The sequence below is a fragment of the Bufo bufo genome, chromosome 8, assembly GCF_905171765.1.
Source record: "Bufo bufo chromosome 8, aBufBuf1.1, whole genome shotgun sequence".
NCBI lineage: Eukaryota > Metazoa > Chordata > Amphibia > Anura > Bufonidae > Bufo > Bufo bufo.
Genome location: NC_053396.1, coordinates 17,057,481 through 17,074,597, shown reverse-complemented (window position 1 = coordinate 17,074,597; position 17,117 = coordinate 17,057,481). Strand labels below are relative to the sequence as shown.

The following is a 17,117-nucleotide window of genomic DNA, read 5'->3' as shown; positions in this document are numbered from 1 at the left end:
TCAGCAGTTTTGTACCTATGAAACTGGCTGACCCGTTGCATGTGCACTTGGCAGCTGAAGTCATCTGTGTTGGTCCCATGTTCATATGTGCCCGCATCGCTGAGAAAAATTATGTTTTAATATATGCAAATGAGCCTCTAGGAGCAACAGGGGCGTTACCATTACACCTAGAGGCTCTGCTCTCTCTGCAACTGCCGCACTTTGATTGACAGGGCCAGACATGATGAAGTTTTCACTTCCTGTCAATCAAAGTGCAAAGGGTCGTAGCAGCTGCAGAGAGAGCACAGCCTCTAGGTGTAATGGTAACGCCCCCGTGGCATATATTCAAACCAACACAGATGTCTTCAGCTGCCAACACGTCAGCCAGTTCCATAGGCACAAAACTGCTGACAGATGCCCTTTACCTTGATGCCTGTTGTGTGAAAGCCGAGGTGCATGGAGGGACATGGCCAGCACTGAAAAGCTTTCTGGACTATTAAAATTCTTGTTTGCAGATGTCGAATAATCCATAAAATCACACAGTCTGCCCCATGCCGTCTGGTGACGATCATTATGTTGCGGTATGTGTTATACTCACGTTTCGTCAACCTGAAGAATGAATTTCCACAGCAGCGATTGATTTTTGTTAGGTTTCCATTTATTATATTTCGTATTTCTCCCGGCCCAAGCTGTGTAATACTGTCTCTGTACAGCAGGTATTACTGGGACACAGCAGCATGCACATCACAGTGTGGAGAGGCAGATCTGATAAAGCTACAGGAGGGTAGACTACGTCATCTAGAAGGAATGAGCCAGGGCCTGAAACAACGGCCTATTTTACACCAATCCCCCCCCCCGCTGCTTACACACCCATCATCTGCAACTTGTTGGCCGCTGTGAAACTACAATGCCCAGCATGCCCCAGGTTGCAGACCACCGCTGTCCTACATAACAGGTCTGCAAAGTGCACCGTCCTTCAGCTGTGACTGCTGATTGAACCCGTGCTGGCAGGCTGGCACGGCTGCCCGTAGAAACAACGATTTGTCATTCTGTGCGGTGAGAGCGCACATGATGGTTTATTCCAGGGCAGCGCTAGTAGCCGCAGGGCAAGGCTATGCCTACTCCATCACCCTGCTGTAAACCGCTGCCGTCCCCTCCAGGACCCGCGCAGGACATGCGCCTCCAGCCTAAGGATCTGCATACATAGCTTATTACATCGGTGAGTGTCAGCTTACATTGACCCATAATTTAGTTAACTAACGACCTGGGAAGTTAATATGTTTTAAATAGCTTCTTTTTTTTTTTTTTTTATCATCATCATAGGCGATTTAGTATCTGCAACATACGGCGTTCCCAAGGATGCTAAGGATAAAACACAGTGTCCGTGCACGCAGCTCATCCGAAAGTGCTTCTAGAAGTGCGGTAACCTGGCGTAGTAGTCAACGCTACCACTAGGGGTCGACATTCAAGTGGGCCTGCATGGGGGAAAAAAAAAGTGTTACGGGGTTTATTTCAAGAGACGCTGCCATGATGATAGACCAGTATGGGACACTAAGGCCCCTTTCACACGGGCGAGTATTCCGCGCGGATGCGATGCGTGAGTTGAACGACCCATTCATTTCTATGGGGCTGTGCACACGAGCGGTGATTTTCACGCATCACTTGTGCGTTGCGTGAAAATCGCAGCATGCTCCTCTTTGTGTGTTTTTCACGTAACGCAGGCCCCATAGAAATGAATGGGGTTGCGTGAAAATCAAGCAAGTGCGGATGCGGTGCGATTTTCACGCACGGTTGCTAGGAGACGATCGGGATAGAGACCCGATCATTATTATTTTCCCTTATAACATAGTTATAAGGGAAAATAATAGCATTCTGAATACAGAATGCAGAGTACAATAGCGCTGGAGGGGTTAATTTTTTTTTTAACTCACCTTAGTCCACTTGATTGCGGCCCGGCATCTCCTTCTGTCTCCTTTGTTGAATAGGACCTGTGGTGAGCATTAATTACAGGAACAGGACATTTGATGACGTCACATGATCTTTTACCATGGTGATGGATCATGTGATGACCGGAGTGACGTCATCAAAAGGTCCTTTACCCAGGTCCTGAAGAAAGAATACAGACGGAGATGCCGGCTGCGCTATCAAGTGGACTTTAGGTGAGTTAAATTTTTTTTTTTTTTTTAAATTTAACCCCTCCAGCGCCATTTTACTTTGCATTCTGTATTCAGAATGCTATTATTTTCCCTTATAACCATCTTATAAGAGGAAATAATACAATCTACAGAACACCGATCCCAAGCCCGAACTTCTGTGAAACATGCGTGATTTTTCTCACGCGAGTGTACAACGCATTACAATGTTTTGCACTCGCGCGGAAAAATCGCGGGTGTTCCCGCAACGCACCTGCACATTTTCCCGCAACGCCCGTGTGAAAGAGGACTAATAGTTATACTGGTGGGGACCATTACACTAGAGACCAGCGAATTGATTCGTCTCACCAGCAGGAGAAGCACCCACCTGCCTCCAGATTGACAGGGATGGAAATTTAACCCTTTATTTTTCAAGCAGCTAAGTGGCTGAGAGGGATCAGCAACCTCGGGCACTCCAGCTATTCTCAAACTTCAACTCCAAGAATGGTTCATTCACTTCCATGGAAGTTAAAAGAACAGCTAAGCATGTTTGCATGCTGGGAGCTGTAGTGCCGAAGGGTGCCGATCCCTGCAATAGAACCAGGTAGTGCTTTCTTCATCCCGAGGCAATTGCAGCCACTAGTCTAGCTCTAGAGCAGGGATGGCTAACCTGCGCCTCTCCAGCTGTTGCAAAACTACATCTCCCACCAGGCTGCCCGGGAATGCTGGGAGTTGTCGTTTTGCAACAGCTGGAGGGCCGCAGGTTGAGCATGCCTGCTGTAGGCAGTCTGGGCATGCTGGGAGTTGTAGTTTTGCAACAGCTGGAGAGCTGCAGGTTGGCCATCCCTGCTCTAGAACATCACAATGAGGATCTTATTTAATGAGGTTGGTCATAATGAGACCTGCCAACGTGTGGTCACCCAGAAATATTATGAAATGGAGGACCTACCCTCAGGATAGGTCATCAGTTTCAGACTCTCGGCGCCCCCGTTGCTCCTAGAGGCTCATTTGCATATATTAAAACAATTTTTCTCAGCAATGTGGGCACATATGAACATGGGACCAACACAGATGCCTTCAGCGGCCGAGCGCACATGTAACAGGTCAGCCAGTGCCATGGGTACAAAACTGCTGACAGATGCCCTTAAGAGTTGAACCTCCACCAATCTGAAATCTATGACCTATCCTGAGGAGAAGTCATCAGTTTCATGAAAACTGAATACCCCTTTAATGAGGTCAGTCAGAAAGATACCCTTCGATATTTGATCACCCAGTGACATGCCAACAGTGTCTATCATGAGGCAACCCCTTTAAGAGTAAAGGTATTTACATATAATGAGGGGGGGGGGGGGCTTATTATTAAAAAGAAAATCCATCCTATATGTATAAGGCCTCATGCACACGACCGTTGTTGTGGTCGCATCTTTTTGCGGCTCGGGTGCGGACCCATTCACTTCAATGGGGCCGCAAAAGTCTGCATCCGTTGCTCTGTTCCGTGGCCCCCCCAAGAAAAAAATAGCATGTCCTATTCTTGTCCATTTTGCGGACAAGAATAGGCATTTCTACAATGGGCCGCCCATTCCGTTCCGCAAATTGCGGAAGGCACATGGGCGGCTTCCGTTTTTTGCGGACTGCAAAAAACGGAACGGTCGTGTGCATGAGGCCTTAGGCTGATTACCTCGGTCACTGCTAGCCCGCTCTAGTTTCCGCTTCTATCTTCTGCTCTCCGTGGAGACGCTCCAGCTCCTGAGGTGGTGCAATGGTTTGCCGAATCGCTATGTCCGGGCCTCCTCCGTATATGCTAAAGAGGTAGTTCCAGGTCTCTTCAGAGATCTGCCCATAATCCGCACCTGTACAGAAGAGGAAATACATGGAGCTGTAATAATCCGAGAGCACACCTAACTGTGACCATGCAACCAATCAGATTGCTGTATCCATTTTAAAGGGGTTTCCACTATGGACAAGATAGGGGTCTGCTAACAATAAAGTAATCACAGGGTATCCCACTGATGCTACCCCCAGCAATCAACCATTATCTGTGGGGGAGTCCAGGAACCGGGACTGAGATATTGATGACCTACCCTCAAGATAGGTCATCCATATATACGATTGGTCGGGGTCCGACAACCAGCGCCTCCACCAATCAGCAATTTCGGGCAGCCGACCCCTTTAATGGGCTTTTCAGGCAGGGATATGCTGGGTTTTGTACATGCTCTCTGTGATAACTGATATATTGGTAGAGGGGGTCCAATCAAATCAAATACTAGCGTTGGGGTCAAGGATTTCTCTTCATACCCTGTTTTGGCTGCACGTGTCCTCCACTCTTGGTCAGTGCCACCTTACTGTTATCGATTGGTCCTGGGGGGTCTAAAAAAAAAAAAATAGAGAAATAGACGTACATGAACAAAGACTGCTGCCAAAAGATGGGCACACCATAGGGGTTCACCAAGCCGGTGGCTACCCCATCACACAGGGGATAACCGAGGAAAATTATCTAAAGGGAGGACTATTGGTTCAAGGGGTTCAAAAACAATGCCACACATGTCTATAGGCTGTGTGTGGTACTGCAGCTTGGTCCCATTCGCTGCAATACCAGACACAACCCACGGACAGTTGTGGCGCTGTTTCTGGAAGAAGGCAGCCATGTTTTTCTAATTCTGTACAACCCCTTTAAAGGGTTATTCCCATCTCAGACAATTGGGGCATATCGCTAGGATATGCCCCCATTGTCTGATAGGTGCGGGACCTGCACCTACATTGAGAACGGAGGCCTGAAAGTTGTGCGCATGCACAGCCTCCCTCCATTCATTTCTATGGGCACTGGTTCAGCTATTTCCTGGGAACGGGAGCGGTGGGCGCACAAGTGCGGTGCGCTCCCATTCAGTACTATGGGGAGAGCGATTGGTGGTGACCGGACCCGGTAAAACCTGGGGTCCTCCAGCCACCACTTTCCCCGGTCTGTTCTCGATGTAGGTGCGGGTCCCAGAGGTGGGGGCATATCCTAGCGATATGCCCCCATTGTCTCAGATGAGAATACCCCTTAAATATTCAGTTGGAAGACTAGTAGTCTATATGTGTTCCCAATTAACTTCAAGAGCTTTACAACGCCTGCACCAGCGCACCGGGACAGACCATGCCAGCAATACACTTGAAACCCTGTGTCTTCACTGATGGGACTGGGAAGGCGCCAGTGCAGGGGGCTTATGGTATATTCAAGGGGTTGTCCCACGAAAAAAATATTTGAAATTTTCAAACCAGCACCTGGATCTAAATACTTTTGTAATTGCATGTAACTACAAATTTGGAACAGCCGCTGAGTTATTCGATAAAATGTATCTGTGTAGCGCCACCTGCTGTTTGCTCTTTTTCTAATTTCTCTGTCCTGCTCATTGAGATGGAAGCACCTGCTCAGTTCCATCCTTCAACAGCCACCAGATGCAGCAGAAAGGACACGCCCCCTGAGAAGGGACACGCCCCCGAGCTGCCAGTTTGAAACAAATCGAGCAGAACAATGAATGGGGAGATCTCTGGATCCATGTGAGGTCCAGGGCTGGTTCTAGCTTTGTTAGAAAGAGGTTATCATGTACTAGATTATGTATGGTTTTCATTTTTTATATTATTCATGGGATAACCCCTTTAAAGGGTTATCGCATGATTAATGGAAAAAATGAAAATCAGACATCATATAAAAACTGAGCATGTGCGGCCTTCTCAGTGAGCAGGACAAAGAAATAAGAAAAAAAAGCCAACAGCAGGTGGCGCTATACAGATACATTTTAATGGATAGCTCAATAATTACACGCAATTACAAAAGTATTCAGATCCAGGTGCTGGTTTGAAAACTGTAGAATATTTTTCGTGGGATAAGCCCCTTTAAGGATCTCCATCTATGGCTGACAGGGGGTTAAGGGAAGATTCTGCCGCCCAATGGCTAACTTAAATCTTGCCTTGGTTTCTGGATACCAAATATATGCAACTCTTAGGAGTATGTCGGATGGACACATAGCATGGAGGCGAGATCACATACAAGGGGCTTCATGCCCTAAGGTCAGGAGGTTTGCCCTCTTGTGGTCACCGATAAAATGACACAGGCACTTACCATTGTCTTTGCCTTTGACAAAGGCTTCCCACTCTCGAAACCACTGCATGCTGATACAGTATATGACGCTGGGAGACTCCTCCGCTTGAAAAGCTTTATTCAGCTAAACAGGAGACAGAAACAACAAAACCTCCATGAATCTTGATAACCGTGAAGTCCAATCCTGGCTGCTCTACTCCCGTTTTCTTTTTCTTTCTTATTTTTTTTTCCTTAGGCTCCATTCACACATCCGCAACATGTTTTACGGATCCGCAAAACACGGACAGCGGCAATGTGCGTTCCGCATTTTGCGGACCGCACATTGCTGGCACTAATAGAATATGCCTGTTTGCGGACAAGAATAGGACATGTTCTATTTTTTTTTCGGGAACGGAATTGCGAACCCGGAAGTGCGGATCCGCAATTCCAGATCCGGGCAGCACATAGTGCGGCCCCATAAAAATTAATGGGTCCGCAATTCTGTTCCGCAAAATGCGGAACAGAATTGCGGACGTGTGAATGGAGCCTTAAAGGGGTTGTCTCACTTCAGTAAGTGGCATGTATCATGTAGAGAAAGTTAATACAAGGCATTTACTAATGTAATGTGATTGTCCATATTGCCTCCTTTGCTGGTTGGACTTATTTTCCCATCACATTATACACTGCTCGTTTCCATGGTTACGACCACCGTGCAATCCATCAGTGGTGGTCGTGCTTGAACAATATAGGAAAAAGTACTAGCCTATGCATGCTCCCACAGTCCCAGCCACCAGACGGGCTGATGCTTTTTCCTATAGTGTGCAAGCACGACCGCCACTGATGGATTGCAGGGTGGTCTGTAACCAGCAGTGTATAATGTGATGGAAAACTGAATCCAGCCAGCAAAGGAAGCAATATGGACAATCTCAATACATTAGTAAGTGCCTGGTATTAACTTTCTCTACATGATAAATGCCACTTACTAAAGTGAGACGACCCCTTTAATCGTAAGCAAAGTTTAATAAACTTTCCACCAGTTTGGGCAAACAAGGTGATGAGAACAGGAAGGGGAATGGATTCCTCTAGTGCTGCCTGATAGTATGAGGCGCACCCCTGACAACCTGTTGGCTTAATTCAGGAATGTTTGGAGCTCTGACAACTAGCAGGTGAAGTAGCTCCTGATATAGGCCCCTTTCACACAAGCGAGTTCCACGCATCGGACTCGCAGTGTAAGCATGCGGCAGCTCCCGTCCTGACCTCCCCAGCACTGACAGGGTCACATATTGATATATGATGCTATGTAACCCTTAGAGTTCTGGAATGTATTGGATAACACTGACAGCATTATGTCAGTGTTATCCAATACATTCCAGAACTGTAAAGGTTACATAGCATCATAAATCAGAATAACGCTATGTGTCAGTGCTGGGCAGTCAGGACGGGAGCTGCCTCATACTCGCACTCATCTGACTGTACCCAAACTTCTGCTGTTGGGGAAGCAATGCTTGGGCATGCTAGATTTATTGACATGCCCAATCCTTTGTTCCCCAGGACATAAGTGTCTCTGAAGGTGTCTCCACAGGTGTCCATCCACGTTCCTAGCTGTCCAGAGGAAGTATGAGAGGTGACAACATCCTGGCTTATTATTCAGCTCAGTATAAACACTGTATAAACAGTATGCAGTTAGCTCCCCCTACTGGTTGCTGCAAACAGCCACAATGTCTTGCCACAAAAAGGTGGTTATCTCACGAAAAATATTTATAACCTATAGGGCGCCAGTGAGATGCAGTAAGGAGCAGTGTTAAAGATGTGTGAATTGTATTCTATATTTTGTATCTCTAGGACTGTAATGAGTTAACTTTTTCTTCTCCAAGTGCCCACCCACCCCCTCTTTGTTTCAAGACTGGAGAAGAGAGGGGGGCAAAGAGCTGTGCTGTGAGAAGTGTCTGATTTCTCATCCTTGTACAGGCGTCCCAACAAGGGAGCTATATAGATTGTGAAGGAGTGCATAAGCCAATCATATGGCTCGATGATATGTATATATTATCCACTGCCTATAGAGAAGCACCTCTTTGAAGTGTCACATATGACGTATGCAGTATTATTGTTAGAATAGAAGCCATTACAAAATGGCGATGGTAACCAGATGTTTACATTAGTTCACATTCCAAAGTAGGGCCCAATGCGCAGATGCCAGGGTGTTATCTCCTCTCTCTTATCTCTTCTTCCTTTTTGACCAATGAAACAATGTTTAAGCCTCAGTGAGGACTGCCCTCTTCTGAAGATGTATATACGCTTCCCCCATGTAATAAAAGTTAGAGATTGCATTGACCATCTATGTGTCAGCGTCTAGTCTCTTAGCCACGTGTGGATATTAACCCCTGGGGGGGGGGGTACATTGATTTGGAACACCAGAGTGTATCTTAAATGCCCTAATTTAGGGCGTCTTTATCAGCAGCATGAATAGAGTGGTTGTCACAAATCACGAGTATAAGCGCTCAGTGTCTCCATCGCCCCAAAAGACACTGAATGGAGCAGCAGGGCGAATGCGTGACCACTTATGCATTTGCCACCTATCATAGTTCACAGTGCATCATCGCTCTCTCTTCTTTCCCCATCCCTTCTCTCAGTGTTAGAGATAGCAGCAGGGAGGGGCAGAAGGATGTACACAGCAGATCGCAGAGTGGAGAAGGAAAAAGCATCCAGGCTCACACAGGCTGTAGCTAGGGAGGAAAGCACACACAAGGGAAGGCAGCAGCATCCTGGACACACAGATCTCATATCCAACATGTGTTACTGAGAGGGACATCCATAAAAGTATGAAACTAGGAGAAGGGTATAACCTCCATATTAGGGGATCTGAAAATAGATAGGAAGGGAGGGAGGGAGGGAGAGAAGGCTGCAGCCTGAAACTCTGTGAAACATTTTTGTAAACTATGTAAAAATTATTTTTTCCATGTCAATGGTGTCCATATGCTTTAACCTGTAGAAGAGAGCACGGACATTGAGGGGGAGCACATCAATGCCCGGATAACAAAATATAATAACGTAGTAAAAGACTAATGACAATTGGAAAATGTCGCAATATCTTACCTTAATAAAAGTGTCAATCTCGGTTTTCCGGCGTTTTGCCAAAGCCTCAATTTCAACTTGACATATAGAGCAAACATACAGATGGTTGACAGCCGGGCCTCCCCCGAAACTGCAGGGAACACAATGCAAGATGCCAAATAAAACATCTAGATGAAGAACGGACTGGGCCGTATAACCACGCACTTCCAGACTGGAGGTACACAGGCTATTATCGCAGTATACCCACAATTCTAAGGTCCATTTGTGCTGATTGATTTCATAATATATCTTATCAGAGCTTCCAGGGATACAGTTTAAGGGAGTCGGTCACCGGCAACCTCCTCATCCCACTGTTTGCATAGACACACATTGCTGTGCTTCACCTGATTCAAACAATGTTTTTTTTTTGTTGATCCAAGGCTCCGTTCCTTAGTTACGATACCTTCTTATTTTGGTGCAATGAGAGCATCACCATTGCTCTTGTTGCACCCAAGATCCACTCCTCTCTGTGGTCAACCCCTCCCTCGCAAACAACTGGCTGGGGACAGATTCCCTTTAAATGCTAACATTTATCATGCAGCCACCACTAGAGGGAGCTCATGGCATACAGGTCTTCCATTGAACTCAATAAGGTTTGTCTTCTGTAAACTCCTAAGCACCCCCTAGTGGTGACTGTAAGCAGTGACCGTTTTGTTGTTTAGCTATATGCTTTTGTAGAGGAATTTGCATCTTTGACCCCTATTAAGATAAATTGTATAATTAAACTAATTCATGGAAATGATGGTTCTTAGCTAGTGGCACACACTTTAACCTAGAGCCTAGCCAAGGATATCCGAAAATAAGCAAAACCACATGTCTGGCTGCCGAATATGATGTGTGATTCCAATCTCAGCCAAGAATGCCTGAGAGGGGAACACCCCTTTAAGGGTCACAGTCACATAAGAAATAAAAAGCAAAGTCCTCACAGATCTCACCTGTTGTACAAATACTCCCATACACTCTGAGGCAGGATCACCACCAGGTCATCAATATAATGATACTTGTTAGGGGGAATTCCTGCAAAGAGACGGAAATCAGCAGAGTCAGACATTCTCCTAGAAGTCCTAATGGTAGCGGTGCCATGTTCCCCTGCAGGACATTATGAAATCAGCATATTTTCGAGGGACACCATGGTGGACAACCCCTTTAAAAGGCCCGTATCATCACAAAATGACCCGTTGTAAGTTTTTACATTAAAGATATTTAAAAAAAAATATTGGATTTTATTTTTCAGTTTTCCATGTCGCCATCTATAAACAAAAATCCTGCAGTTTTCACTCTACGCCTCATATCAGGCTGACACTTCCTGTTCTGTAGCGATCGATCAGTTCTCAGAACTCCTCTCATTATCATCACAGGCAGGATTACAATGTATATAGATAACACAGGAGCCACCAGTGATAGTAGGTGACGTCACAGCACGCCTTCTCCCCCTCCCTGTACAATGACCTCTGCACAGGTCAAGAGGTCAATCCCCGACTAGAGCTTCCTATGGTCAATGTGGCAGCTGTAAATGGTACCTCTGATTGCTGTTATGGCCGCCACCGAAAATAAAAAGTGAAAAAAAAACAAAAAACGAACATGTATCACTATCTAGAGGATACATTCATTTTAAAGGGATTTTCCACGACTTAGATGTTTACGATCTACCCCTAGGTCATCAACATCAGACGGGCAGGGGTCTGACACCCCACAGCCCCACCAATCAGATGTTTCCGGCTGCTGCTGGTGCCGTAAACTATGGTGGACGGAGGAGGCAGCAGAAGACCCCATTCACTGTGCAGTGATCGTGTTGGGGGGGCCGATGATGCCCCGCCATGTTGCAGCTATAATATAAATAGTCCTGTGCCCCTTCGCACAGTGCAAAGTGACGATCTGGCCCCTAGGTCCAAAATATTTCGCAGTCTTGTCATAGATGTTCCAATCATGACTATCAAGCATGAGTATTCGGCCAGCTTAAAGGACCCATCTTGTAGAGTCTGATAGGTGCAGGTCTCATCTATCTCGCCTATTTCCGTCAACCCCATAGAAGTGAATGGAGCGGTAGCCGCGCTTGCGCAGTGCACTTCACATTCATTTCTATGGGACTTCCGAAAATAGCTCTTCTTGGCTATTTTTTCGGCGCTCCCATAGAAATGAACGGAGGGCGGCTGGACATGCGCGGTCCACTCTTGCGGGCTCGTTTCTAGAGATCAGATATTGGGAGCATAGCCTAGCAATAGGCCCCCAATGTATGAGATGGGCAAACCCCTTCAAAAGGGGGTTGTCCCATGAAAAAAATATTCTGCAGTTTTGAAACCAGCACCTGGATCTGAATACTTTTGCAACAGCATGCAAATAAAAATTCAGCATAGCCACTGAGTTATACAATACAATCTATCTGTACAGCGCCACCTGCTGTTTGTCCTTTTTCCTGTTTCTCTGTCCACCTCGATGAAGTGGACACATATGCTCAGTTCCATCCTTCAGCTGCTTCCTGAGCGGTGATAGATAGAGACTTGCAGTAGAAAGGACACCTCCCCTGAGCTGTGATAGAGACTTGCAGTAGAAAGGACACGTCCCCTGAGCTGCCAGCTCGATATAAATCTAACAGAACAATGAAAGGGGAGATCTCTGAACCCATGTGAGGTACGGGGCTGGTTCTAGCTTTGTTAGAGATTGTCATGTACTATATGAGGTCTTATTTTCTAATTTTCAATCCCTTTAGAGAGATATTCTCATCTTTTAAAGTGATGGCATATTGCCAGGATATCTATGATCGGTGGGGGTCTGATCTCTGGGAAGGAAGAGGCTACAGCACTAGTGGTGCTACCCTGCACTGTGGTCTTGCACATATGGCCGCCACAGTCTATACATGAGATCCCAATGTCTTAGACCTGTGATGCCTAACCTCCGGCACTCCAGCTGTGTGAAAACTACAACTCCCAAGATGCACACTTGCTTGGCTGTTCTCAGAACGCCATAGAAATGAATGGAGCATTGCTGGGAGTCGTATTTTCACCACAGCTGGAGCGACGGAGGTTAGCCACCAATGTCCTAGACCTACCTCCATGACGGCAGAGGAAGCTTTGGTTAGTTATTGGTCCCGGTTCTGCAAAAGTGTTGAACTTGTTGAGCCATTCGCGAGAGATATAGAACTGTAGAAGACCGGATTCCTTCATGGCTGCCAGGGACACCACCTTTTGCCTCTCCCGCTCCGCGTCCTCGCTGCTCTTTCTGTGACCAGGACAGACGGACACATCAAACACAGAGGCACAGAGGGCTGTCAAGCGCCAACAGATGAGTGACAATAAGTGGCAATAACTCCACTTACCAGTAGTGGGCGCTGCACTCACCTGTAGAAGAGGACGTACGCCTCTGCATTCTGAACCACAGTCTCGTGCACCTCGGTGACGTACTGGTCATCAAACTCGTACCACTGACCATTAATCCCGTTCTGGCAGTAGGATATGTAATGACCACCTGGAACATAGCATCAGCGTCAAAATCTGTCTTGGTTTAAAGAGGATGTCCAAAATTAAAGGTGTTGTATCATCTCAGACAGTGGGGGCATATCGGGTCCCAGAGGTGGGATCCACACCTATCTTTGAAGACGTATTTTTAAAGGTACTAAAGCCGCTTTTAATTAAAGCATTTAAGATACACTCTGGTGCTCCAAATCAAGGTACCCCAAGGGGTTAATATCCACGCGTGGTAGAGACAGACACTGACACAAAGGCAGTCTCTCTTTACTATAATGAGTAAGGCTCCATTCACACGTTCGTGTTTGTTTTGCGGACCGCACATCGACGGCGCTTAATAGAAAATGCCTAATCTTGTCCGCAATTGCGGACAACAATAGGACATGTTCTATTTTACTCGGGATAGGAATTGCGCCTGCTCCTGGTGCTGGCAAATCCTAGGTGTTTTGGTCTAAGCAGGCATCCGTATCCAGTGTGACGTCACACAGAAGAACTCCTTCATCAGATTACTATCAAGGCTTCCCCCGCGCGCGCGAGTCACCGGCCGGGACTACGCGCGCTGGGAGTGGAAGCTGAAGGACTCACGCACTCTTTAGCAAAACAGCGCCACCACCTGTACTCAAGCGGAATACCAGCCGACAACAGAAACAGGCAAGCGATACATCTCCGTGATACAAGCGCTCGAAACTCAGCTAGCGACTATATGAAGGTAATCATCACTAAGTCAGGGGGACCACATACTTATATAAGCCTCATCTTTTTACACTGCATTATCAGCGCGGGTCTAACCTTTTACCCTTCTTTATTTTTACTACAATTGGAGTTTTTTTGGGCAATTAACCCTCCGTAGACCCAGCAGCGACACGCTGTGAACTAGTGCAGCACTGTCTCCTTCCTTATACGGCAGCGCGGGTTCCAAAGCTCAATTATTTTGTATTCAATAATTCTTGGCAAAGCAGGTATCTTTTAAAAAAAAAAAAGTTTTCCAGTTTTGTTAAAAGTAAAGGCTCTGTAACTTTGAGATGCAATGCCTCCCCGTTCAAGATGTCTGCCTGCCGTCAGTGAAAGGGAACATCTGTGATTCCCATCCAGAGGCTAAAAACACGGCCAAGTGACACAGGTGTAAGGCTCAAAACAAGATACGGACATGATAAACCGTAACGAGCCATGCAACTGTGCGAGAGCAGTTTTCAGCCATTGCAGGTGAACCATTCACTGACAGATATCAGAAATCTTGAAAAAAAAGTCAGGAATGGATACAGAAAAGTAAAATCAGAAAACTGAATAAACAAGCGGAGGGTCCTGGGAGAAGAACTTACTCCCTGCAGTTCCATGATGGCAGATGACAGCCAGCAGGTCGTAGGTGGTGATATGGGACACGCACTCCTTGGCCAGGAAAGGTCGGAGATTCAGGCCCTCCAAGGGGAAGGAAACATGGCTGCTGATCTTGAAGGAGTACATCACCTCGTGTCGGAAGCGCTTCAAGTGTATACAGAGGATCTGCGGAAACAGACAAATCAGTGAAGCTGCAATGTGCGGAAATGTCAGAAGATGGGAAAGAAGAAGAAGAAGAAGCAGCTCACCTCCGGGAGCCGCAAAACTTTACAATACTTCACTCCATTTCGTAGCCTGAAACAGAGAAAAATCATAGAAAGATAGATATGAGATAGATAGATAGATAGATAGATGGATAGATAGATATGAGATAGATAGATAGATAGATAGATAGATAGATATGAGATAGATAGATAGATATGAGATGGATAGATAGATAGATATAAGATAGATAGATAGATAGATAGATATGAGATGGATAGATAGATGATAGATAGATATGAGATAGATAGATATGAGATGGATAGATATGAGATGGATAGATAGATAGATAGATAGATAGATATTAGATAGATAGATAGATATTAGATAGATAGATATGAGATGGATAGATAGATAGATAGATAGATAGATAGATATTAGATAGATAGATAGATAGATATGAGATAGATAGATATGAGATGGATAGATATGAGATGGATAGATAGATAGATGATAGATAGATAATAGATAGATATGAGATTGATAGATAGACAGACAGATAGAACTTACTTTTTACAGCGCTCACAGCTATACATGTTATCACCTATCAGGAATAAAGGGACATTTAGAACCCGGTCCTGATGGATCCGATCACACAGTGTATGTTCCGTGTGCAGCTGTATACAGACAGTGGTGAAGTCGTGTCAGACATGTTGCAATGTGCGCCACTTTAATGGTGGTCCCAGTAATAAAAGACGTAACAGTGGCCGGATCTGGGCGCACTGGGGGGTGTGTGGTCTGCCCGTCACCTAATAACATTGCCTTACCTTTTAGCTCATCAGCAGCAAAAAAAGCAGCAAGACAGTCCTCCAGGGTGACCACGGGGCCCCAGAACCAGGTTGGGATGCAGGAGACCACAATCCTGGGGGAGCAGATATATGAAGAATATAAGAATGACGTCTAATGGAAAGCTCGGCAGCAGCAGGAAAACCCAAAGGAGATGTACTGCGCATGCGCCGATTACAGAAGCTGAGGCACATGCGCGGCCTCTCGGTGCACTGAAGTCCTAAGTAACATATTAATTAATAGTAAGATACCTCTGCAATCTTATTTTGGATTTGGGCGACAAAAATACTGTAGCAATCAGCAGGATCAACCCTACCAGACAGTTCCTTAAGAAGGTTGATCCTGCTGACAAACCCTCTCACAGAGGACTGGAGCTGATACCTGCGGATGTACTCCATAAGAAAGGCCAGCCACCCCTGGGTGCTGTAGTTTTCTCCACAGGCGCCAGCTTTGACCACAGCACTTTGATGGATGCTAGAGTGAAGCTTCGCCAGGTCCTCCTTTCCTGGGATAGGAAGTGACAAGTCCTGAAAGGTCTCGATGGTGGTGGACACCTGAGTCAACACAGGAAGACGGTCATATTAAAGGAACAGCCTCGAAATAAGGAACTAGGAATGGTTTGAAAATTAAAGGAACACTCCAGACAACATGAAATATCTAGTGCAGGGCCTGAGGGGGCGAAGCATGACACAGGGGTTCTCTGAATCCTTGTCATGCACCTCCCCCTTAGGCCCTACTCTAACATAACACATTGTAGGGACTTTCCCCGGAGGGTTCCTTTAAATTCCAGAAACATACCATACGGGCCAAAGACTTACCCTGTCGCATGTCAGGCACTGGACCAGGCTCAGAATGGACCCATCGAAGATATCAGAAATGACGCTGCGATATCTGACTTCTGACCGCCGTTTCCCTCCGCTCGCGACTTGCGCTGGAAGAAAAGTGAAATTGACTGACTTGACCATCTTCTACAAGCAGGAGTAACAATATCAGGGTGCCCTCCTCAAAAAGGGCGTGTGTACACCTAAAGCCTCATGCACACCACTGTATCCATTTTGCGGCCTACAAATCGCGGATCCGCAAAATACGGAAGTGGTCCACGTGCCGTCCACATTTTTTGGGCAGACCCACTGACTTCAATAGGCTCTTGGTCCGCGTGTTGCAGACATATTCTATATTTTTGCGGGAACAGACATACGGATGCGGGAAGCACATGGATGACCGGCGTGCTTTCCACATCCATATGTCTGTTCCGAAAAAAAAATGAAATAGAACATGTCCTATACTTGGCCACAAAATGTGGACCACGGAAGTCAACTGGGCTTCAAAAAACGGGAATGCAACACGCACCACTTCCGTAATTTGTGGATCTGCAAAAATACGTACGGTCGTGTGCACGGGGCCTAACACTGAAGGTGAGTAATGAGATGTTATAGCTCCTCCTGAGCCCTGAAAGCCATAGCAAGTTACAGTTAAAGTCCATTTCTGTAGAAGCATCACTTAAATGGGTGACCTGTCCTCTGGATGGGTTATCAGTATCTGATCGTGGGGGTCCAACACCCGGGACCCCCGCCAATCAGCCTTCTCTCTGCTCACCAAGCACAGCACTGTACATTGTATAGTGGCTGTGCTTGGTATTGCGCTCATCCCCATTCACTTCTATGGGGCTGAGCTGCGCCTAGGCCACAGGACAGATGAACATGTCATCACGTGGCTTAGGTTATGCTGCGAGAAGGCAAACGCCAGTGCCTTCTCAAACAGCTGATCGGCGGGGGTCCTGGGTGTCGGACCCCCACTGATCAGATACTGATGACCTCGGAAAACCCCTTTAATCTAGTTGGGGCTGGTTACAATATGTGCTGCTGTGAGGACTTTACCTTATGCTGGCCAAATATTAGATGCATGCCGATTTCAGCAGGAACGGTTGACCATCTAATGACTACAATCACAGATAGGGGAGATAAGGGTTGGACAGTTGGATATCAACATGCCCAA

The 17,117-nt window shown here is 46.4% G+C and overlaps 1 protein-coding gene across 2 annotated transcripts in view; it reads right to left on the bottom strand.

The window, feature by feature from the left end:
• Window positions 1–1,226: 1,226 nt before the first annotated feature.
• The window catches only part of USP20 (ubiquitin specific peptidase 20), a 31,201-nt gene continuing 15,310 nt past the window's right edge, over window positions 1,227–17,117 (bottom strand). For both annotated transcript variants that reach the window (XM_040404787.1, XM_040404789.1), the window contains exons 12-25: window positions 15,941–16,053; window positions 15,504–15,676; window positions 15,104–15,198; window positions 14,847–14,880; window positions 14,324–14,369; window positions 14,060–14,240; window positions 12,615–12,741; window positions 12,326–12,495; window positions 10,215–10,296; window positions 9,262–9,370; window positions 6,211–6,313; window positions 4,407–4,478; window positions 3,790–3,961; window positions 1,227–1,454 (exon numbers count right to left, since the gene is read on the bottom strand). In XM_040404787.1, coding sequence (XP_040260721.1) covers window positions 3,801–3,961; window positions 4,407–4,478; window positions 6,211–6,313; window positions 9,262–9,370; window positions 10,215–10,296; window positions 12,326–12,495; window positions 12,615–12,741; window positions 14,060–14,240; window positions 14,324–14,369; window positions 14,847–14,880; window positions 15,104–15,198; window positions 15,504–15,676; window positions 15,941–16,053 — 1,466 coding nt within the window. In that variant the 3' untranslated portion in view covers window positions 1,227–1,454; window positions 3,790–3,800. The remainder of the gene's footprint in view (window positions 1,455–3,789; window positions 3,962–4,406; window positions 4,479–6,210; window positions 6,314–9,261; window positions 9,371–10,214; window positions 10,297–12,325; window positions 12,496–12,614; window positions 12,742–14,059; window positions 14,241–14,323; window positions 14,370–14,846; window positions 14,881–15,103; window positions 15,199–15,503; window positions 15,677–15,940; window positions 16,054–17,117) is intronic.